We start from the raw sequence: 24851 nt of genomic DNA, 5'->3' as shown, positions 1-24851 counted from the left end.
ACAGGCTTAGGGCTTGTTCGTCAAACATTATACATTCCACTTCTCAGGTAAATCTGATAAAATAATGCTCTGCTCAAAGGGAAAGAAGTTCTCTGGTCTTTTCTTACCAAGCTAACGACTATTTTCAAAAGAATTCCTAATGAATTTTGCAATTTTATACATATTTTAGCAACAGGAATATTTTGAAGAGAATATTTCATTGTTCTGAAGACCTTGTTTTTCCAAAACTAAAAACCACCTCTATTCACAATACATATTTATTTATTTATTTATTTATTTATTTATTTATTTATTTATTTTTGGTGGTACTGGGGTTCCTGGAAACCCACCTCCGGGCTACACTCCCAGACCTATTTTTACATTTTTATTTGGAAACAGGGTCTCCTAACCAGCGCGTGCGGCTGGCTTCGAACCTGCGCGATCCTCCTGTCTCTGCCTCCCAAGGGCGGGGATTACAAGCGTGCGCCACCACGCCCGGCTTCACAATACATTTAAAAGATAGAGGAAAATAATAGATCAGATTAAAAAAAAAAAAGCAAGATGGGGATCAGAGGGACCTAGAATATCACAACCGCACCCCAAGATTGGGAAACTGAATCAATAAAGCAGTATAGCAGTTCTGCAGCGGCATACTGATGTTGGAAGACTGTGTAAAAATATCAGTAGACAACACAAGATAGCTAGCAACCAGGCAAACCCTCAAAATACCAGTATCTAAAATAGAAAAGTTACCAACAGCAGCAGCTTCCAGCAAGCATTAGCACAACGGAGAAAGGAAACCCCTCCAAGATGAAAAAATCTTCCCACAAAGCTGAGTCTAAAAGTTAGACAATGCTGACTTTTATGAAAAAAACTAAGCATAGAAATGGAGAGCCAAACCAGCAAGGGAGAAAGCCCAGGTGGTCCCCAGCCGAGACAGTTAAAGGGTAACTGATGACAGCTTAAGACTTTTTGAACTTAATGAATGACTAGGAGTCCTTGTCACTGTGACGTCACGTGTGACGCGCAGTGCGGCGCGGCGGGAGCTGGTTACCGTGAGGCACTTCGCCATGGCAACGGCTCCAGGCGACTAGGTCGCTCTCCCTGCGTCCCGGGTCTCTTCAGGTCGCCTCCTCTAAGCAGCGAGGAGGAGAAGGACGCGGGAGCTCTCTGACCTGCCGCCATGGGGGAGGGACGAGACGACAACTTCGAAGGTGTGACCACCGACCAACTCAAGTTGGAGCTGCTGGAAGAGATCCACATGAAGTGAGTCCGCCGGGCGTGGGTCCCTGCGCCTCCCCTGGGCGGCGCTCGGGGACAGGCTGGCCCCTGCCCGGACGCGGGGAGACAGCCCGCGAGTGATTACGGCACAGAACAGGGCCACCTGCGGAAGATCCTTTTGCCTTGTTGATTAATTAGGATCAGATCCACGAAAGCACATGAAGTCCATATACTGCAATACTAAAATATGTGTTTCGTTTTTATGTTTCACAAAATTCAGGTGTGTCAGTTTAATGTCCCAAGGATTTTATTAAGTCTTTCTTTAGAAGAACTTCAGAAATGGTGACATTTTGTAAAAGTGTGGCCCTCCTCTTTGCCTCTTGTCCTCCATCACACTTTTGCTTTCCTGGGGATAGATCTCAGGGTCTTGGCAAATCCCAGGCAAAAGTTCTATCATAGATATATCCCAGCCCCCTATACTGACATTTAAAACGATATGAGTACTTCATATTGAGATTTTGAAAATAACCAAGCACAGTGGTACACATCTGTAACCCCAGAACTTGGGAGGCTGAGATGGGAGGATCGCAGGTGACCAACCTCAGCAATATAGGGAGGTCCTCCTTGATATAAAATAGGGTTGGAGTTATAGATCGAAGGCAGAAGGCCCCTGGGTTCTATCCACAGTACTACAGAAAAAAACAGCAGCAACGAAAACAACTTTGAATATGCTAGGGTTTCTCCCCCCCCCCCAAATAATCTTGATCCCACCCACAGAACTGAAATTTAAATTCTTCCATGTGACCCATGCATCCTTTGTTTTCTTCTATTGTAGCTCCAATCAGATTACCAATTGCCTAATTCTTAATCTTGTACCAAACTGAGGACCTGTCTTGAGGACAGGTTCTATGTGCTCTCTGAACCAGTACCTGGTCAGAACAAGTACTTCAAAGGAATTTTATATAAAGTCTTATTTCAGCTCTTATCAGTAGCTATACGATCTTGTTTATGTTAAGTAATCCTGTTAAATCAGCTTCTTCAGCTTTATACAAATAGTTCGTGCTATACAAATACAACTATACAAATATTTATACTTCTACGGTTATTGCCAAGATGGAATGAAATGTTAGCATAAAGAGTTTTACACTGGCCAGGTATGGTGGCATATGATTGTAATCTGAGTACTTGGGAGGCTGATTGCAGGGCTTTGGCCAGCCCCAGCTACTTAGTGAGGCCCTCTGCAACTTAGTGAGACGCTGTCTCAAAATAAAATATAAAAAATAGAGCTGGAGTTGTCTCAGAGGTCTAATGTTCCAGGGTTCAATCTCTAGTTCCACAAAAAAAAAAAAAAAGTGTGTCACACCGGCTTTGGTAAACATCCAGTGGAAGTTAGCTGTTGCTATTGCTGTTATTCTGTCAACTTGCTGGCTGTACTATCTTTAGTAGTGTGCCTTGAATATATAAGGCATTCAAAATATTTACTAAATAAATAATTGTTCTGTTATAATTCATGTTATTTATTGATGTCCTAAATAGCTAGCCTCGGGAATGCTGAATTTCTCAGATTTCATTAGCTTTTCTTCTTACTGTGTTTCAGGTTGTCAGTTGTTACCTCAACTTCTTTTGGATCATATTGAAGTTAAGAGTAAATGACTTCCGATGGTTATCTGGGAGCTTTGAGCTTCATTGCATTCCTTCTGAAATTGACTAATTAGAAACCATCATTTGTCTGATTTCTGATATTCAACTATACCTTCAATAAATATTTCATAATAAATTGTTCCTGAAATAATGAGAGATTACTATATATTAGTCTTTTCTTTCCATTTTTGAAGATTTAAAGAAGTTTATTAAAAAGATAGAAATACAGTCTTTTCATTTAACTTTTAATTGAACTGTAATTAATAATATCTTTTTAATAACAGGGATGTAGTACAACTCTCAATGCTTGAAATAAGACAAAAGATAGCAGAACTGGAAGCCAAACTCAATACTGACAATGAAGGTATATAAGTAAACATTTATATATGTGACTTCTATATGATAAGTGCTCATTTTGTCAGGATACCTATGGAATTTTTAATAAAGGCTTTAAAACTGATACTTCAGCATGTCAAACCTATTACTGTATAATTATTTTCTACCTTACAATGTTAAAATGTTCATAAATTCACAAAATGATATCAACATATTTCATTAGTAAATAATAAAATATTACGTATTTTCTATTTAAGTCACACCCTTCCTATTTTAACTACTGATTTTGGAGTATAACTTTAAAATCTTTATCTAGGATTTGACTGTTGTGTTGGAAGAATATGTGTGTGTATGGGAAAGTGAAGCAGACACACATACCCATATATTATTCAAGTTTATAATGTATATATTAATTTATTCCACAAATATTGACTAAGACTGTCATATGGCAACATTTTTAATAGAAGACCTTTCTCTTCCCCATTTAAAATGGTTCACTGACTACTGAGAGAAAGTGTCAAATGAAATGGGAACTTAGGGAAAGGGACCCTAGCATGATTCAAGTGAGGGCATAAAGTTACCTTTTCTTGTTCTTGAACTAAATGCTAAAGGACAGGGGTAGCTTATAAGGATTATTAAGTGTGCTTTGGTACTTTAATCCATTTATACTTTTTCTTTTCTCTATTGGAGGGCTATGAACAAAAAGGATTAGTAGCTAAATGACTTTGGTTTCTGACTTCAACCGCCTTTGGCTATTAGGTAATATATTAATAGATCAGACTTTTAAAAAACTCAGTATATGTTAGAATTTGTTGATAAATTTGTTTATGTTTCTTATTTCAAGATAAGGAAAGACTACTATATTTTTCTCAAAATGGCCTAATACTTAATGATGAAACATTAGAGGCAGTTCCATTGCTGGGGAAGAAAAAGATTTTAGGTTCCATTATTAAAATGTAATATTGTTTTGAAAGTTCAAGTCAAGGAATAAAATGTGAAAAAAATAATAAGAGTGATAACTGTTAGAGAATTACTGTATTCAGTTTTTATAATTTAATACCCAGAAATTTTCAGAGGACCAATTTAAAAACTAGCCTATTAGTAAAGGATTATTAAATGGTTGGAACAAAAATGGAAGAAATATTTCTTTTAAAAATAGATGATTTCATCCTAGGGATGCAAGGATGATTCAACATTTACAAATTAATAAACATATATACTGCATAAATAGAATCAAGGACAAAAAGCACATGTTCATCTCATTAGATTCGGAAAAGGCCTTTGAGAAAATTCAACACCCCTCCATGATAACTGAAAAATACTAGGGGTAAAAGGACCTCTGAAAAAAAACCAACACCAACATCATACTGAGTGGGGGGAAAGAAGGCATTTTCTCTATAATTAGGACTAACAAAAGGCTATCTGCTCTCATCACTTCTATCATTATCCCTATTTATAGATGATATGATTCTTTATTTGGAGATCCTAATAACTACACCAGGAGACTTATAGAATTGATAAATTGAGCAAAGTAGCAAGGATATAAAATCAACATAGAAAAGTCAGTAGCTTTCTTATACACAAGCAATGAATCCACCAAGAAAGAAATCAGAAAAACAATTCAAAATAGCCTTAAAAACAAAACAAAATCTAGAATAAATATAACCAAAGAAGTGAAAGACTACTACAAGAGAAATTACAGTACATTGAAAAAATATAGAACACTAGTAGGCAAAAGACCTATCATGTTCTTGGATAAGTAGACTTAAAATTATTAAAATGGCCATATCACCAAAAGTGATCTACAGATTCAATGCAAGCCACATCAAAATATGAATATCATTCTTCACAGAACTAGAAAAAACAACCCAGAAGAGAAAGCAATTCTAAGCAAAAAGCAATTTGGGAGGCATCAAGATATCTGATTTCAAGTTATACTACAAAGTTATAGTAACAAAGACAGCATGGTACTAGCATAAAAAACATGTAGTTCAGTGATACAGAAGAGAAGACACAGAAACCCACACAGATATAGTCATATGATCCTTGACAAAGGTGCCAAAAACATGTTGGAGAAAAGACAGTCTTCTTCTTATTATTATTTGCATTACTGGGGATGGAACCCAGTGGCATTCTACCTCCATACCCCAAGCCCTATTTTTTATTTTTTGTTTTGAAACAGGGTCTCACTGAGTTGCAAAGGGCCTCATTAAGTAACTGAGGCTGTCTGCCAACTTTGATCCTCCTGTCTCAGCCTCCCAAATGCTGGTATTACAAGCCTGTGCCACCATGTCCAGCTGAGAAAAGACAGTCTTTAAACAAATGGTGCTTAGAAAACTGGGTATCTATATGTGGAAGAATAAAAACAGATTTCTCTCTCTCAGTCTGCACAAAAATAAACTTAGAATGAATCAAAGACAGAAAATCAGAAACTTTGCAACTACAAGAGGAAAACACAGGATCAACACTCCAGTATAGCTTTAGGCAATAACTTCCTCAATAGAACTCCTATAGCTCAGGAAAAAAAAAAACAAGAATCAATAAATAGGATGACATCAAATTAAAAAGCCTCAATAAAAAAAAAAACAATAGTGTGAAGAGAAAGCCAACAGAATGGGAGAAAATCTTTGCCCCCTACTCTTCTGAAAAAAGATTAATATCTGGAATATACAAGGAACTAAAAAGTCAATACCAAAAAATGACAACCAAATCAATAAACAAAAAATGTCAAATAACCAAATCAATAAACATACTTTTTTTTTTTGGTGGTACTGGGGTTCCTTCTACCTCTGGGCTACACTCCCAGACCTATTTTATATTTTTATTTGGAAACAGGGTCTCTTAAGCCAGCGAGGCTGGCTTCGAACCTGCGCAATCCTCCTGTCTCAGCCTCCCAAGTGAGGGGATTACAAGCATGTGCCACCACACCCGGCTAAGCATACATTAAACAAACAAACAAACAAAAAAATACAGACCGGGTGTGGTGGGGCATGCTTGTAATCTCAGCATTTGGGAGGCTGAGATCCGGGATTGTAGTTCTCAGACAATCCAGCTATTTTAGTGAGGCCCTTTGCAACTCAGTGAGACCCTGTTTTAAAAATAAAAAGACAAAAAAATAGGACTGGGGATTTAGATCAGAGGTAGAATGCCCCTGGGTTCCATTTCAAGTACTGAAAAAGAAGGAGGAGAAGAAGAAGGAGGAGAAGGAGGAGGAAGAAGAGGAGGAGGAGGGGGGGGGAGGAGGAGGAAGAGAAGGAGGAGGAGAAGAAGGAGAAGAAGGAGGAGAAGAAGGAGAAGAACAAGAAGAACAAGAAGAAGAAGGAGGAGGAGAAGGAGGAGAAGGAGAAGGAGAAGGAGAAGAAATGGCCAATGAATATATAACATCTTGAGCCATCAGAGAAATGCAAATCCTAAGATTTCTGTAAAGGAGAGTGCCCTATTTTATATGTATTTCTCCTCAGGTAAATTTGGGCAATGTGGCAATAATTAGTATAGGCAGGATAGATTAGAAATAGATGTGAAGTATTTCAACAGTACCAAAGGCATACCAGAGTAACTCTGGAACCTAGACTCAATGACTAACCATTGCCTAGATTAAGAACAGATTACATTTTGTTTTAAAACCGACTGGTTTGCATTTTTGTTGTTGTTAAGCAGACTTAGAACTAGCTGAGCTTACTGTGGAGTGTAAGGAAGAACAAGAATGTTAATAGTCATGGGGAGGTCTGTCTGACTATGATAGCCTGAGGGGGGGAGGTTCAGGCCCTGCAATCTGGAAAATCCTAACATAAGACTACATACTTCAAAATTCCTTTCCAGTTCATTATTTTCTAGTTCAAAATGTATTGCTAATAAAGTACAGTAACAGAAAGATTGAACTGTTTCTTGGTATTTTCATGAATAAATGAGATCTAGTAGACTAGTTTTGATTTGCCCTCCCCACTCTTTACTCAGGTGGTGAGTGGAAAGCTCGTTATGAGACCCAACTTGAACTGAATGATCAACTAGAAAAGCAAATTGTATCTCTTGAAGAGAAAATGGAAAAAATCCGTGGAAATCCTTCAGGTACAAAAGCAATCCTATGTATGCCTTATAAATTGAGTCAAAACTGATAAAATATCAATTGCCCATATTTGCTTTATTGTAGATAGACTATCTTCTATTCGTGTCTATGAACGAATGCCAGTGGTGAGTAAAAGCTGGTTAAGCAAAAAGTAACTGCAGGAAATTATATATATTTTCATTCCTGATGGGTTCTGAACAAAGGAATAAAGACTGTGGCAGGATCCAAATAAAATATTTTGATCAGGGGAACTCTTCCCTGCTTGCAAAGAATCCATTAACAAGGCTGAAAGCTTACTCTCCCCTGTAGCTGGGCAGGGATTCTGGTGTAGGTATAGACAAAATGGAAGAAAAAGAATCTCAGTAAGCAGATAATCAGACTGTCTGGAAACCCGAATTTGTCTACATGCTCAGTGTAGTCTGAAGAAACCTGGCTTTAACACAAGGTACATTCATTTTACATTTATTTTTCCTACACTTTTACTGGTGCATTATAATTACATATCATAGTGAGATTCAGAGTCATACACACACGCACAAAGGTCTTGGGCTGTTTCCTTTCAGGTTCCACTCTGCCTCTTTCCATACATAATGGGTTTAAAGTGATAGCTTCAGACATGGGCATAGGATAATTTGAATCATTTCTTCCATCAATTCTTTCTTTTCCCCTTCGGATCCCCTTCTACGGTTACACTGGTCTCTCTCCTCAATTATCTAAAGTCCCTTTTGTTTCCTATTTTCTCTCTAGCTTCTGTCCATGAGAGAAAACATTAGACCTTTGACTTTCTGTGGCTAGCTGGTTTCACTTAAGATTCTCTAGTTCTAATTTCTGGCACATGACATACTTTATTGTTCTCTATGGCTAAGTAAAATTCCATTGTATATAGTTTACATTTCTTTTCTTTTCTTTTATTTATTTTTGTGGCACCAGAGATGGAACCCAGGGGCATTGTACCTCCGAGCTACACCCCCAGCCCTATTTTTTAGTCTTATTTATTATTTATTTATTTATTTATTTATTTATTTATTTATTATTCTTGCAGATCTGGAGATGGAACCCAGGGGCATTCAACCTCCGAGTTACACTGCCCTATTTTTTTTCCCTTTATTTTGAAACAGGGTCTCACTGAGTTGCAGAGGACCTCACTAAGTAGCTGAGTCTGTCCTCAAACCAATATCCTCCGGTCTCAGCTTCTGGAATGCTGGGATTAAAGGCAGCACACCTGGCTATAGTTTACATTTCTAAAACATGCCCATTCTAGTTCCTCTGTAATATACATACACACATGTATATACACACAAGCACTCACATATATACATGCATGTGCGTATATACATACACATACACATATATAAAATATACATACATACATAAATATATAAAGGATATATGAAATCTAACAACACTCCTCAGTGAGCATGAAACCTTGTTAGGTTGACTCATCTACCTTCTCTTCTGATTGCCCTTAGTGACATCTTTCTCCTCTTTGGGAGTTCATTGTAATCTCTGATAAATTATTTACATTTATATGTTTCATGCTTTTCAAAGCATATCCACTAGCTTTTTATTCATTCAAATTTAAATTTTAAATTGTAAAGAATGGCCCAAAGTATGACTTATGTTGGGTCTAGAGTATATTTGAAAATAGCCTTTTCCTCAGAATTCCTGTTGCATTTTTATTAGAGAAGTGCTCAGGAAAAACATCTTTTGAAAAACCACATGCATGTTTTGAAAATGAAAATACCATACTCAGCTGAAATTTTAGGATTCAACATCACAATAACATAATTTGTCTTTAATTTTACATAATATGCAAATTAATGCTCTTTATCTCATTCTTGCAGAAATACTTGCAGAAATAATGTCATGAGAAAAAGTCTAAAGTTCCTTTGGTGCATGCAACTAAAGAGATGAAGATATTAGATTAGGTTCACACTGTCTCTGAGCATGGAACCAAATTCTTTACCTTTAAAAAAACATACACACCTGGGTGTGGTGGTACATGCCTGTAATCTCAGCATTTGGGAGGCTGAAGCTGGAGGATCCAGGTTCAAGGCCAGCCTCAGAAACTTAAGGAAATTATGTTTCAAAATAAGAGTCAAACCCTCCAGTTAGTTCCCTTTCCCATCAGACAGAACATTGGTCTTGGTGGTCATAAAAGAGAAAAAGTATTACTGAAGCTGGCATCATAGCCTTGTCGTCTGCTATATAGCCTGTGGGCCAGTTTCAAACAGGGTTGAATTGTCTTTGCAATGAGGGATGATCTGAGCATTAAAGGGAAGGTGAGTGAATGAAGCTTTAGGAAGTTTAGTAAATTGCTGACAAACACTGTACATAAAAGGTTTTTTTTTTTATTTTTAATATCTATGTGACCAGTAAAGCTGTCCTCATCTGTGATTATTGGTTTGAAGAGTTAGGGAACACCAGGAGAAGAGGCAGTTAAGAAAACCAGCTCTGTAAACAAAGCTTTTTGCTCATGTATCATAGCTATAACAATATGTGGATAATAAAAATCTTTGGAAGTGATTTAAAAAAAAAGAGTAAAAAAGGCGGAGCTAGGGTGTAGCTCAGAGATAGAAAGCCCCTGGGTTCAAACTCCATCCTCCCCCCCCCAAAAAAAAACCACACCCATTCTATTACACTGTGCTATACTGTTTATAAGAAATAACAACAAATACTTTTTGAACAGTTCTCAGTAGAGTGCTATTTTGGCAACTATATTTACAGGGATCTTAAGGACAAGAGCCTTTATTGGGGGGTTTTGAATAACTGCAATTTATCAGTGAAAGATACAAAGATATCTTATATTTTGCTAACAATGAATTGAGAAATAAAGTGACTTGCATACATTTCTGTTATTTTCAGCTGAGAAATACTCATATGTCTTGGAAGGTCAGGAAAAGAACATCATTGTTTCTAAATTAGAAAAACTATTGTTTGCCCCTCCCCCAGCCTATCTTTCTGTAGTAGAGTCATATCTCCCTCTTGTGGCACTTTGAAAAGTTGCTGCTAGAGCTGTATCTTTATAATAGCAGGTAGAATTTTAATACTACCTATAGAATAAAACGTATAATATACACCCTTCAGAATATAAAATATTCTGGATACCTCCTCCTTGATAACCCATCCCCAGTTCTCAAGAAATTGGGTGTCAGTAGCTGCATGCTGAGGTGACATGGTTAAGTGCTTTAGAGCACAGCTAATGAATATTTAGTGTTTTTTTTTTTACTATTATCCGAGATTGAGATTCTGAAACACATTCATACTGATAAAAACATTCTATTTTTGTTATTTTTGAATAAAATATGATTATCTAAGAGGTTCAGATCTAGAGGCAAAGCATTGTATTTGTCTTCAGTGAAGGACTAAGAATAAAATGGAGCAATCAAGAGTGAAGCCACAGACCAAACATAAAGACAAAGTGCAGTATAAATGGAACTGGTCCTCTCCATTCTATGGGCAGATGCCATGCACAGGCACTTAGGTTTTAATAAACAGTGAAATACAGGAAGGGTTTTCTGAGAAATGGGTCTTAGCAATCTGGTTAGCAGTTCATGGAATTATATGTCCAGTTACTGAGCAAAAAGCACTTAAATTTCCAAAAATTCTATATGTAGTTAAGAAATCTTTTATATCTAAGGACAAAAGATATGTTAAATCTTTTTCTTTGATATAAAGAACAATATTTGTGAAATTCAAACAAAATAATTTGTTTTTTGTGGTACTAGGGATGGAACCCAGGGGCATTCTACCTCCAAGTGACACCCCCGGCCCTATTTTTTATTCTTTATTTTGAAACAGGGTCTCACTGAGTTGCAAAGGGCCTCACTAAGTAGCTGAGGCTGTCTGTGGACCGTGATCCTTCTGTCTCAGCTTCCCAATTGCTAGGATTACAAGAGTGCGCCACCATGCCCAGTTTTGAAAGCATTTTTAAATGTTCTTTTAAGTCGATAGAGAAAAAGGCTTAAATTATATTTGTGGGATAGAGTTGTGGATTCACATCATTTTAAAATTTCCTCTTTATTGTTGTACATCATTAAGTCTTTAGGAGTAACTTGTACAGGTATAAAATTGAGCCAGGTGTGGTGGCGCACACTTGTAATACCAACATTTGGGAGGCTGAGACTGGAGAATCCCGGTTCCCAGACAGCTTCAGCTACTTAGTGAGGCCCTTTGCAACTCAGAGAGACCCTGTTTCAAAATTTAAAAAAAAAAATGGCTGGGGGTATAGCTCTGAGGTACAATGCTCCTGAGTTCCGTCCGCAGTATGAAAAAAAAATTGATGCCAATTAGTTTGAATACTAACTGTGAGTAACTTTAGACTTGCTTGGGGGAGCTGCCAGAGACAGGACTAGCAGTCAAGGCCACGCGCCCAGTGACACACTTCCGCCAGTCAGGCATGTCCCACCTCTGAACCTAGCTACATTGGTGAATACATGAGGTTTTGGGACATTCCAAACCCAAACCCTAAATATGAGAAAGCTTTAAATGAGTAAGGTCTTTACTCTCTCCTCCTTATGGAATAGAAATGCCCTCAGGAATCCCGGCTCCTCCTTGCTTTCCACTCTGCCATTTCTTTGTAGGTGGCGTCGTTTGTCCCCATGCTCCTAGAGGTCTGCTTTTTCTTCTCACCTCATTCACTTTCTCAGCCAAAAAGAAGTAGGTGAAGAAAAATGGGTACAAGCGAAGGCCAGCCAGCTCCTTTTAAAGAGCTTTCCAAGGTGTTGCATCCAGCAATTTCTTCTTCATTGGTTAGAACTCTGTCATATAGCTATCCTCAGTGAAAGGGAAGGTCTGGGAAAGTAGGGTTTTACTGAGCATAGGTAGGAAGAGGAGAATGGGTACAGGTTGCAATTAGCATACCTTAAAATGAAATGGTGTGCCAGGCGTGGTAGCACAGGCTGGTAATCCCAGCATTGGGGAGGCTGAGACCAGAGGATCGAGGTTCACAGGCAGCCTCAGCTACCTAGTGAAGCCCTCCAAAACTTAGACCTGTTTCAAAATAAAGAATAAAAAATAGGACAAAGGGGTGTAGCTAGAAGGTTGAATGCCCCTGGGTTCCATCCCCAGACCTGTTAAAAAAAAGAAAAGAAAAGAAAAGGTGTTTCGTTTCTTTTTATTTAATATTTTTATAAGTGGAACATATTGACAGTGGTATACATTTACATTGTGCTTCATGCCCTTCCCCTTCCCTTTCCCTCCCCACCAATAGAGAGTGTCCAGGTTAATCATGTTATATTTATGCTATTACACATATTCATATGTAGCTCCTCCATTGAACAACCTCAGCTTTCTTCCTCTCCTATCCTTCCGTTCAAGCTTTGCTGAGATTTCCCCTCCATCATCTGGAGTCCCTCTGGTATTACCACTACTCCCTAGCCGGGCATGGTGGCGCATGCTTGTAATCCCTGTGCTTGGGAGGCTGAGACAGGAAGATCGCACAGGTTCAAAGCCAGCCTCAGCTACTTAGTGAGGCTCTCAGCAACTTAATGAGACCCTGTTTCTAAATAAAAATATAAAATAGGTCTGGGAGTATAGCCCAGAGGTAGAAGGCCTCTGGGTTCCACCTCCAGTACCACAAAAAAAGAAAAAAAAATGGCGTTTCATTTTAAAGTATTATGTATTAATTTGTTTGGAAAATTAAAGACAAAAAATGAATTGATGATTTAGTCAATGTACCTACTGTTAATAATTAGTGACTTTAGTCACTAATTGGTAATTTTAATTACTTTGGTAATTTTTGTGTCCATATGTTGAATAAAAAGAACAATTTAATAAATCAGCTAAAAAAGGATTAAAACAGGATTTTACCTAGTCTTCTTAACAGTTATTTATATTTAAATACAACAATGTATGGACAACTTTGTATCCTATACTAATCAGGACAGTTAAATTGTTTATACACATTTTTAGGGTATATATTATATTCCCCTACACTAGATTATCAATTGTAAATTACTTTATAATTGAACATTTTAGGTATTGTCATTCTAATTTTGGATAAACCAATAATATGGCAAACAACAATATACTTTAGTATTAACAAATATTTAGATCTTTTATACTTTTTGACTTTGAGTGCCTTATTAAAAACAATTTATAAAGAGAGTTGAAGTCCCTTTTCTTCTCATCCCTATCTCCCTTTCTTTTGTTTCCTCTTTATAGGCAAGTACTATCATGCATTTGGTAGGAGTCATTCCGTTTATCTTTAATAACTTTATACACGTATTATGTGTCCAAAATGATATAAAAAATATTATCCTGCACATCTCATGTTTTTTGCTCATTTCCCCCTATTTGTATACACTGAGGATTTTTCAGAATCCCATTTTGTCAAGCATTGCCATGGTGACCATCCTTATGCATGTCTCCTGATACAAAGTGTTCCTCTAGAGCTTGGCCAACTTCCTGTAGAGGTCTAGGTAGGCTAGATATTCCGCTTTGCATCCATAACATCTCTGTTCTCTGTTGCAGTTAGTCCTGCTGCCTTAGTACAAAAGGAGCCACCGATGGCATCTCAGTGGATAGATGGGCTGTGTTCTTACCAATCTTAGTTTACAAAAATGGGCAGTGGTTTGATTTTGTCTTTAGGCTGTAATTTGTTGGTTGCTGCCTTAGAACAGCAGTCTGGAAACTTTTGTAGGAAATGAAATCACTTGGGCACTTCACAAAAATACATAGGTCATTTCCTATCCTTTGACCAGCTGGCCTTGGCCTCTTCTGTATTCTTCATTAACTCTTCAGATCATCCTGATATACACCAAAACTTGGGAATCACTGCTCTAAGCACACATACACTAAAAAGTATATTTTAAAATCATGAGACTTATAAATTTAATATCATTACAAGGTACCAATAAAAGTATCACTACCCCCCAAACAAATCAGATAATGATAAAGTCACTATGAATCTATCTAGTTAGAGATAATACAAAACTTGTTTTGTTGTTGTTGTTTGTTTATTATGCCCGGTTTAATTGAGAGGAGTAATGGAAAATGAACCTTGAAATATATACAGGAACTATATAATAAAGGATTTTATATCCATGTTAGGAAATGTGAATACCCCCTTTTTATATGTGATGCAAAGCTACTGAAATATTTTAAGTAGTTTTAGAGGAACTTCCGGGAAGATAGCGACCGAGAAAAGCGGGGCTTAAGAGCCCCGCTAACAACAAATCTCCATTACCACAAAATCAGCGTCTTTCATAGCCAGAAAACAACATCACCAGTGAAACAAAAAATCACCAGGCTCCAGAGAGAAAGCGGACTGAGAACAGAGCCACAGAGGAGATAACCGGCCTTGCGCCCGAGGACACGGCAGACGCGGCGGCAGATGCGGCAGCAGTGCCATACTGCCGGCGGCACCAGCGAATTCACGGGACGGCTACAGCAAGCCGAGGTGAGCCACTGCGGAACAGCCAGGCGGGATTTCTCCGCGCAGAGAGCATCTAAAGCTTCCAGTGGCCGAGCTCAGCACACGCTGCAGGGATTCAGAAGAAATCAAAATCAAGAAGAAAAACGCCAGCCCCATAGCCGAGGGCGTAGCAGCGGCGCCATATTGCCACAGGCGGCAGCAGCAGAAAATTCACCGAATCCAGTATAGCTACATCTGCGTACTCAAGAACAGTGAGTCAAATTGCGGGCCACAGAGGAGAAATCCCAGTACTGTACTCACTGGGACTTGACCCAGTGGGGGAGGGGCGGTGGCAGAGATATCACACCATAGGAGAACTTGCAACCTGGCACCCCCCACAGTCTAAAGCAGCCTCTATCGACTCTCTGGGTCGGAGACTCTGTGATAAAACCCAGTAAAGGAGTAGTGGGGTCCGAGATACTACTGACTCGAGATCCAGAACACCTTAAGGGAAGTCATAGTGACCCAAGGGAAGAACCCAGAGAAGGCACAAACTTCCCAAATCATGGGAAAGAGGAATAATACTGGAGCAATGAATGCCCACAACCCCACTACATCAGAACCCGATAAAACAGAAAATCAGAGATTTCTAGAAGATCAAATCAGGAAAATAACTGTAGAAATAATAGAGGTGCTTCGAAAAGAACTCAGAGAGAGCCAAAAAGAGATAAAGGATGCAATTAATGAAGTAAAGGCCGCAATTAAAAGCACAAACAACCGATTAGAACACATGGAGAACAGAATCTCGCTCTTAGTAGATGATCATTCCAAAAATGAACGCATAGTTTCTAATCTAGAAAAAAATATCTGACAACAGGAATCTGATATTGAAGAAATATGGGCCCATTTTAAGAGAGCTAACCTAAGAATAATTGGAATAGAGGAGGGAAAAGAAAGTGAAACCAAAGGGATCAACAATCTCTTCAAAGAAGTAATAGCAGAAAATTTTCCAAACATAGAGCAAGAGGTTGATACACAGATCCAGGAAACTTATAGAACTCCCTTTAGACAGGATCGGAGAAGAGGATCCCCACGCCACATAATTGTCAAAATGACCGATGTGGAAGCCAAGCAGAGAATCTTAAAGGCAACAAAAACAAAGGGCCAAGTGACATTCAGAGGCAAACCAATTAGAATCACTCCAGACTTCCCAAACCAAGTCATGAGAGCCAGAAGAGCTTGGAGTAACATATTCCAAACTCTGAAAGAAAACAACTTCCAGCCAAAAATTTCCTACCCAGCAAAACTTTCTATCAAATTAGATGGAAAAATAAGAAGCTTCCATGACAAACAGAAACTGAAGGAATTTGTCTTCAAAACCAGCACTAGAGAAAATACTCAAAGAGATTAACTACAAAGAAGAAATAGGTAACACACACCAGAACCAGAGAAACAAGAGTTTCCATCCAACAGACAATTAAGATTGGTTATCTGTGGAGATTCATTATTTATGTTAGTCTTTTGCCTATCTCTAAATGGTATTGTTTGCCTTTATTGTTGTTAAATTTTAGGATTTCTAGTTGGAATATTAATATACCTTCAGATATAGCAATTGGAAATATTTTATCCCATTCTATTAGTAACTGTTAACTCTGTTTACATTGTCTTTGGATATACAATTTTTTTTTTATTTTTTAGGGAGTCTGTATACTCCTCTGTTACCTGTGCCATTGAAATCATAACCAAGAAATCACTGCCAATTTCAATGTTGTGAGGTTTTATGACCCAGATTTTCTCCTAAAAGTTTATAGTCTTAAGATTTATATTTAGGTCTTTTATCTATTTTGAGTTAATATTTGTATATGGGATTAGGTAAGGGTCCAATTTTATTCTTTTCCATGTAATTATTATTTTTTAACAATATTTAGTTAAAAGATTATCATTTCCACCACCAAATGTTCGTGGAAACCTTGTCAAAAATAACTTGACAATATAGGGAAGAATTTAGCTCTAGGCTTTTATTTAACTCCAATGGTTTATATATCTGCCTTTAGAATAGTACTACACTGTTTCAATTATTGTAGCTTTATATGGTTTGAAATCAGAAAATATATATCTTCTAGCTTTGTTCTTTTTCAAGATCGTTTTGGGTACCTAGACTCCATATTCCATATTAGGATAGATTTTTTTCTGAAAAATAAATATATAAATATATGATAGTTTCACCTAAAAAACAGAAAAAAAATTCTCTGGTAAGAAAGAAAGCAAAAAGAAATATTGAAATGTTATCTTTAAGTCATCAAAAGCTTGGTATCAGACAAATGAAACTGTTATGTGAGATTATCATTTTTAATTTTAGATAAATTGCCATAATACTAGATGTCAACTACTAAGCCAAGCATGGGAGGGAGGGATAGGGAGAGAATGGGGTGGGGATTGGGTGGGGGCTGACTGGGAAAAGTGTGCATGTATGTCTACAAAAGTATGTATCCTACTATGATGTATGAATACAGTGCACCAATAAAAAAAAAAAAGAAATATTTTAAGTAGTTTTAAAATCTTCCCTCACCCCTAGTGGAGAAAGGATTCCTGGGTAGGGTGAGAATTGAGGCTGAGAACTCAGGATTCTTTTGTCATAGTCGAAGTGAAGGAGGCTCAGCAGTGATGGAGCAGAGAAAACAGATTAAATATATATTTAGGTATGATTTCATGAGCATATGGTTTCTGGGATTAGACTGGGAGTGAGTTCAAGAATGATTGAGAATCTAGGTGTGCTGGCACATGTCTTTAATCCCAGTGCTTGGGAGGCTTAGACAGGAAGATTACAAATTGGAAGTCTGCCTCAGCAATTTAGTGAGGCCCTCAGCAACTTAGTGAGACTCTTGGCAACTTAGTGAGACCCTATTTCAAAATAAAAAATAAAATAGGGCTCAGGGTGTAGCTTCATGGTAGAATGCCTCTGGGTTTAACCCACAGTACCACACATATACACACAAAAAGAATGATTGAGGATTCTGGTTTTGAACTTTATGGGTTACGTTAAACAGGAGTCTAGGAATCTGAACTAATTAGAATGTCTGTTTTGTTTATGTGTATTACAAAGATGACAGTGGTCAGTAAATAACTAGAAATAGTCTTAGACTATGGTAAGTTATCTCTGAAAATAGAGATCATGCAGTCATAAATTTCACCTGAAGCCCTGCAAGAGACTAATGAGGGAAAAACCCAGAGTCTGAAAAAAGGCTTGAGGATGGAACCCTGGGGAAATGCTAACATTTAAGATGTTGGATAAGGAGGTTATTTGGCAAAGATAAGTGAGACGAAGAAAATGAGAAAGGACGAGGGACAACTGGAAGAGTGGTATCAGAAGCCAAGGAAGGAGAAAGTTTTAGGCATGTTCAGCAGAAGAATGTTCACTGAGAAGCCTCTGGTTCAGGGCAGGATAAAGCATGTGGTCCAGGTTTCAGGCACATTATGCAAAAGCAAAGAAAGCAAACAAGTGCCAATTAGAGGATAGGATGTTGGGAGAAAACGGGTGCAGCTGAAGAGTTGAGGTGAGAAAATGGAGCGAATAAAACCTGCTTCATCGAGAATCGTGGCTTTTCAAATCAGACTGTCCTGGTTCAAATTCAGACTATGGAACACAAAGGAAATTATTTCATCTCTCTGAGGTTTAATTTCCTCATCTGGAAGATTGAGTTAATTAAGCTATCTTGCAAGGTTGTTGTGAAGATATCACAGTATATACGACAAATAGCGCAGTGCTTGAAAAACTAAGTACTGTTAGTTCCCTTCCTCCCTTTCCTTCGTAAAGGAGAAATAAGATTTTATTAAAATAAGTCTGTTGTGAAATTAACCTCAACCTCCACGGACAGATTAAGAACAAGAGTAAGATTCAAAGATGTGCAACCTGATTTTGCTTATCAAACTATGTTGTTATGTAAGCTGCAGATATTTTGGTACCTTCTTAAAATTCCAGTACAGTTTTGTTATTCTCAGTACAGAAAGCAAGGATTTCAGCAGAGATTTAACACTTTTTCAATAAAAGCATAAAACCTTTACTTCCCTTTGGCTAGCTGGGCTTAGCCATCTTCTGTTTGCATCCACTAGAAAAAGAACCTAGTGGCTACCTAATGTGTCTTCCAAGAATTTCCAAGTATGTCGAGAAAAGACCTATAGATATTCATGGGAAGATTAGAAGCTTTCTGAAGATTTCCAAAAAACCCTTAAACTTCAGGCTACATAGATTTCTGTTGTGTCTGATGAGCATTAGTTATTTTTTCAGGTTCTGACTTGGCAATTTAAGCTTCCTTATTCATTACTGGTTACGATTTGAAGCTAAGGATTCAGCTGAGTTCTTTATCAGACTTAATGGATCCTAATATGCAGCCCCATGGATGGTTCCCCTGTGCAGGAAGCTAGATCCCCAGAGACAGTGACTGAAGTTGGATAGCAGGTTTCTTTATTCACCAGTGTGGCTCAGTAAGCAAAGCTGCAAGTCTGAGCCCTAGCTCAAACATGCTAGTTCTTTCATGCATTCAGTCACCTAATTTTCATAGGGAAGGAGTAAGCGTGAGGCTTGTTTTACCTCTCATAAGCAAGATGCAGAAGCAGAACAGCAGTTAGTCTGTGTATTGTTTCTCTTTTTCTTGCAGTTCCCTGCCTTATATTGTGGGCTGCCTGCGATGGCTTTGCTTGTTTACCTCTGAGGGCACCTGTGAAGAACTCTTTATTCTTCTAACTTGTTCCTAGGCTTCTAGCCAAGAGTAGCTGTCAGGGACATAACTGGGCTCCTGTCTCAGCCCAACAATATTTTGAGTAATATTTTAGTGCTTTATTGTAACTACTAGCATATAGTGATTGCTATCTTCTATACATTAGCTTACACAGGCTCACTGAAGCTCACTACCCATGAAGTTATACCAAGAACAGAAAAGATAACTGGCCTTCCACCCTACTTCCCTCTGCTACTCAGCTTTACCATGTGCTTAATTGCCTGATGCATTTCTTTAATTTTCAAATTGTTTACAAATCACATATAGCATTTATTAAAAATATACATTCTAGAGATTACCCCTAGAGAAACTCACCTAGTATATCTAGGGTAAAGCCTGGACATTTATAATTTTTAGCAGGCATTTCAGTTGGTTCAATTGCAGAGAATAATTTGAGAACAACAGATTTAGTGAGTCTATGTTCCTCAGAAAAATGTGTAAGACAACCTCTCTGAAAAAAGATTTTATTAAGATTCTACCAGCAAGTACCACCATATCCCTGCAGTCAACTCTCTTACAGAGTAGAAGCCTTTCTCTTTGACTAGTTCAGAGTTATAAAACTGATGACCTCTGTTTTTCTCTGCCATTTATTTTCTCATCAATACACTCTATTTGTCTTCCATTATACCCAGATAGCATGGGTCCTTCAGGGAAAAGTCTCACCACAGCATCACTCTTTCAATCAGATACAAACAGTACAGGGGATCCTTCTCCCAAAGCCAACAAGACTACCAGTGGTGAGAAGCATGGGGAAGAAAGTGTTGAAACAGAAACATTATTTAGGTAAATATTTAGTCTCACATCAAACAGCCTCTGGAAGACTCTAATCAATTTATAGAAAAACAATTCATAGAAAGTCAGTTTGCTGAATCCAAATTTTAGAGTATGTTTTTATGAATATGCCTTTATTTAGTAACATTTTAATAAATGTCCAATTTGTTAAAACCCCAGGAATCATGGAAATGGTTTAGCATTTAATGTCATCATTGAAAAACATATGTAAAAAAGGATATGTTCAGGTTAAAGTGCATATGTAAGAAGGATTCTCATTAAAGCAAGTTTTTGGATAAATTGGTAAGTTTGAAATCCTAGGTAAACTGGTATAGCTCAAGTTAATTCTTTGACAGATTGGCTTTTTGAAGTATTTTTGTCTAATTTACCTTCCAACATATGTTTTAACTTTCTGCAAAGTGGACCAGAAGACCCCTTCTTCTTGTGCTGCTAAGCAGAAGCTTGAAGGAAGAGGTGGTTTTAAGTTTTACAAACTCCTTTTAAACCATTGACCCATCCTCTTTATCTTGCATTTGGTCTTAAGAGAACCTGGAGATTCCCCTCATAATTCTCTGTTTTAGTCATTTTTATTTTCTATACTCTGACTTATTACTATTGACAAATTGTATCTTTTTTTATCCTGATGCGTTCTACCATCTTACTGTGATATTTATCTCTTCTTTATTGTGATTCAAATTCTTTTCTTAAGTCAACCCAAGTTGGGCCTGCCTGGGCACAATTAACCTCACTGCACACACAACTACTCATAGTGCCACTGGGTTCACTTTGGTCATTTCTACCTTCAGATCCTTCTTAAAAATGTTCCCAAAATCCTGAGTATACATTTTTAGGGCCTAATAACCAGGCTTTTTTTTTTTTTTTCCAGTTCTGGGGATGGAAGCCAGGGGCATTCTACCTCCAAGCAAACCCCGGCCCCATTTTTTATTCTTTATTTTGAAACAGGGTCTCACTGAGTTACAAAGGGCCTCACTGAATAGCTAAGGCTGTGGGCAAACCATGATCCTCCTGTCTCAGCTTCCCAAGTACTAGGATTACAAGGGTGTGCCACCACGCCCAGCCAGACACTAAAATTAATGACCCTAGAGCACTATTTATACCCACAACTATATGTTATTTAAAATATATTAAAGTGAGCTAGGTGTGGTGGTGCACACTTGTAATTCCGGTACTTGGAGGCTGAGAAAGGAGGATTGCAAGTTCCCAGCCAGCCACAGCTACTTAATGAGGCCCTCTGCAACTCAGTGAGACCTTGTTTCAAAAATAAAGAATAAAAAAAAAATAGAGCTAGGGGTATAGCTCCAAGGTATAATGCCCCTGGGTTCAATTCCCAGTTCCACACACACACACGAAAATTTAGTTATGAGACAGACTTATAGCTTCAAATCAGAGAGCAGTTAGATTTTGCATATAAATTTAATAAATGTTTCCCACAAGGGGGCGCTTTTTATTTAAGCATGCAGAATGCTGCAGTCTCATTGTAGAATTGCCTTTTACTGCAAAGTACTGTCTGGGAGCTAAATTAAATTGTATTCTTGTACTTTTCTCATGTAAGTTTTCAGTGGAGTAATTTTTTTTGCACTTGTAGTTTTTCCCTTTTTTCTTGTGTGTTCTTTAATTTTATAGAAATTAACATTAGTTTAAAGAAAGAAGTGGCTAATAGTAAGCTTCCTTTCTGCTTAAGATGGAGGAGTGGAATTTAAAATAACTTTAAATCCTAAGTATATTTCATTTGAGGTGTATAAATAATGCCCTGAAATTTATTATTCCTGTTCTTTGTTTTAACCTACTCGTAGAGTGGTAAGAACTGACTAGTGTCCAAAATAGCTCTTGTGTGATAGTAGAAGAGTTACTGTTTTTTATATGATTGTGAGGGGGCTCACTTCTAGTAGAATCTCCAGTTTAGCTTTTTTTTTTTTTTTTTTTTTTTTTTTTTTTTTGTCTTTCTGGGCTTCAGTTTTCTAGTACATGACTGCTGATTATATAATTAGATAAAAATGTCTCCTTGGGAAAGCCAAGAACATTAAGTCTTCCATTGAGTTAGAAGTGATGAGTCTTTTCCTCTAATAAAACCATTTTTTCAGATATCTAGTTGATTTATGGTCAGTAAAATTAAAGAATCAAAATCTAGAATTAACCCTGAAGTTATTATAGTATAAGTTTTAAGGATTTCTGCTGTACAGTTTTACAAATGAATAATCAGAAATATCTTGCTGCTAATGAGCTAGGATATTTAATAACTGGTAGAGTTTTTCCAAAATCCAGAATGTGTTCTTGCTTTCTTTCCAAGATAATTTATGTTTGCGTGTCCTTTATTCCCATGAGACTGCAATAGTGAACCATCCTAATTCTCTGAGTTATAGTATAATTTCAGAGCATAGTATCTGAAACTGAATGCACAGGACACAGGTATAAGAAATAGGATGAGGCGAGTCCCAGGAAATCCGGGACACACCAGTTAGAAGTGCTTGTGAGTGCATGCCGAGGTGAACTAACAGGGAACAAACAACAAGCACAGAGCTGGGGGCAGAAATAAATGGTGTGGTAGAGGCTGAAAGGAGATGAAATCAAGGTGTTAAGGCTCGAGTGGCAATGAGGGGAGTCAGCGCAAGCAAGGGGTCCACATCTGATATATGTTGTTTAGTACATTTTTCATATGGTATCTAAAAACTTTATTAAATTAGTACATGACCAAATTATTTTTAAAGAATGGTAGGATTCCTAAACTTAAACAATAGATTGCCAATTTCAAAAGTGATCTACTTTAGAATTCTTAGTGTTTGAATATAAAATTATGAAATATTATTGAGTAGTGTGTTTTTTAATGAATTTAGTTGGAATAATTTCCCTTTTAGTCAAGGTTTCCTGGCTGTGTAACTAATAAAGGAATGTTGTATGTGGCTAGGGCCTGAGCTCTGTTAGGACATTTTTTTTTCTTTTAGTTGACTACTACAGTTCATCATTTGTGACATTTGCCTTTACATGTTCCTGTCTCACAAATCCATACTCTCTTTCTTTTTTTTTTTTTTTTTTTTTGGTGGTACTGGGGTTCCTGGAAGCCCTCCTTCCTCCGGGCTACACTCCCAGACCTATTTTATATTTTTGAAACAGGGTCTCTTACGCCAGCACGGCTGGCTTCGAACCTGCGCGATCCTCCTGTCTCCACCTCCCAAGCGCAGGGATTACAAGCGTGCGCCACCACGCCCGGCCATACTCTCTTTCTTATATAAAAATTCCTAAAACATTACCACCTAATCAAAGATAAATAGCTCATGTAAAATCAGAAAGCTGTGCTTGATGCCAGTAATATTTTTTAGTTTATTGAATTGCAATTTGTGTTAGTAAGCTCACAGTTTGTTTGAGGGTAAAGTTGGGTTTGAAATGTCAAGGTACTGAAGACTCTGGTTTTAGATTGGAATATAATTACTAGCAGAAAAACTTTAGTTGAAAATTGAGGTTAGTGGGTATGAAGAAAAGTATCTTAAATTGCGGAAGGCTCATAGCTGGAGGAATGGTAACTGACATGAAGAAGTTGAAGAATCAACAGCAAAGTGCCCAGAGAGGAGCGGTATCAATGACAGTAGGACAGCGGCCTTCAGACCTGCCCAGTGCTCTGGAATTTAGCAGCATTAGGTGTGGGAAAAGGTGGGGATGAGAAATACCAGCAGTTTGTCACTGAGACCCCTCTGCCACTCCATGCAGACAGGATATTCTTCTTCAGCAGGAGAGATTAAACTGCCATAACTCTGGACGTTAGGGATTCAGACCTAGAAAAGGGTTAGAGTCAGACACAGGTCTAAGAGTGATGAGATCAAATGAAAATATGCAGTTAGAATAATGGAAATCTCAGGTCTCTTCCCCTGCCCTACTCCTAGGAAAACCAAGCTAGGATGAACTCAGAAAGGATAGGAGATTGGAGCATTCTTCAGTTGAAAACTGAAGTTGTGAAAGAAGGTTGAAATGGTGGCCCTGACAGCGTGCCTCACAGAGCACCAAAGACTGGAAGGTTAGATGGCTGAAGACCCCAGATGCTGCCAGGCTTGGAAACCCACCAACACTTCATTTCCCAAGGGCTTTCTGGCAATTAATCAACACGGGATACTATGGAAGGCCTATTCGAGGGATACAAGGGACTCCATTGTTGGCTGATTTGGGGTTCAGATTCCCTGATAATTTTGCCAGACATTTTGTAGACTTCATGACAGCCTAGGATACTTCTGCTTCCAGCCAGCCTTCTTGCAATGAGTCTGCTCTTTAAGCCTCCTGCTTTCTCCATATTTTCTTGTACACAGTGCTTTTCTGATGGTCCTTGAACATTTATTTTCATCTTGGTGTCCATTTCTTAGAAGATCAGGTATAAAACTAAAGGTACTGAGTGTAATCCAAGAAAACAGGAATTAAGACAGTGAGTTTCATCTGGCTCACTGACTATGTGGTGGGCAAAAGATCTTTCCCAGTTGGCAGATGTGACACCAATGAATTAGGCCCAGGTTTTAGTTCACTTATATAAATTCTTACTGATGCTGACCTTTGAAAATGTCCCGGTAGAGGAGAACACTGTGGAAGAAGTATTGGAAAATATGGAGTTAGTGTTAAGTTTTATTAACACCTGCACAAGGATAACAAGAAACAAAACTCAGAACAAGCAAGTAGTATCTAAGTGTGAAGCCAGAGAGCCATGGTGGGAGCC

At 37.9% G+C, this 24851-nt stretch overlaps 1 protein-coding gene across 1 annotated transcript in view; it reads left to right on the top strand.

The window, feature by feature from the left end:
- Positions 1–1162: 1162 nt before the first annotated feature.
- CCDC169 (coiled-coil domain containing 169) overlaps positions 1163–24851 on the top strand; it is a gene marked incomplete at both ends in the record, with an annotated part of 51186 nt that continues 27497 nt past the window's right edge. The window contains 4 exons of the mRNA XM_080688808.1: positions 1163–1245; positions 3126–3205; positions 7132–7242; positions 7325–7365. Coding sequence (XP_080544934.1) covers positions 1163–1245; positions 3126–3205; positions 7132–7242; positions 7325–7365 — 315 coding nt within the window. The remainder of the gene's footprint in view (positions 1246–3125; positions 3206–7131; positions 7243–7324; positions 7366–24851) is intronic.

The sequence above is a fragment of the Muscardinus avellanarius genome (assembly GCF_963383645.1).
Source record: "Muscardinus avellanarius genome assembly, chromosome: 2".
In the NCBI taxonomy this organism is placed as follows: Eukaryota; Metazoa; Chordata; class Mammalia; order Rodentia; family Gliridae; genus Muscardinus; species Muscardinus avellanarius.
Note: the sequence above shows the minus strand (reverse complement) of the source record. Positions and strands in the feature narration are given on the sequence as shown.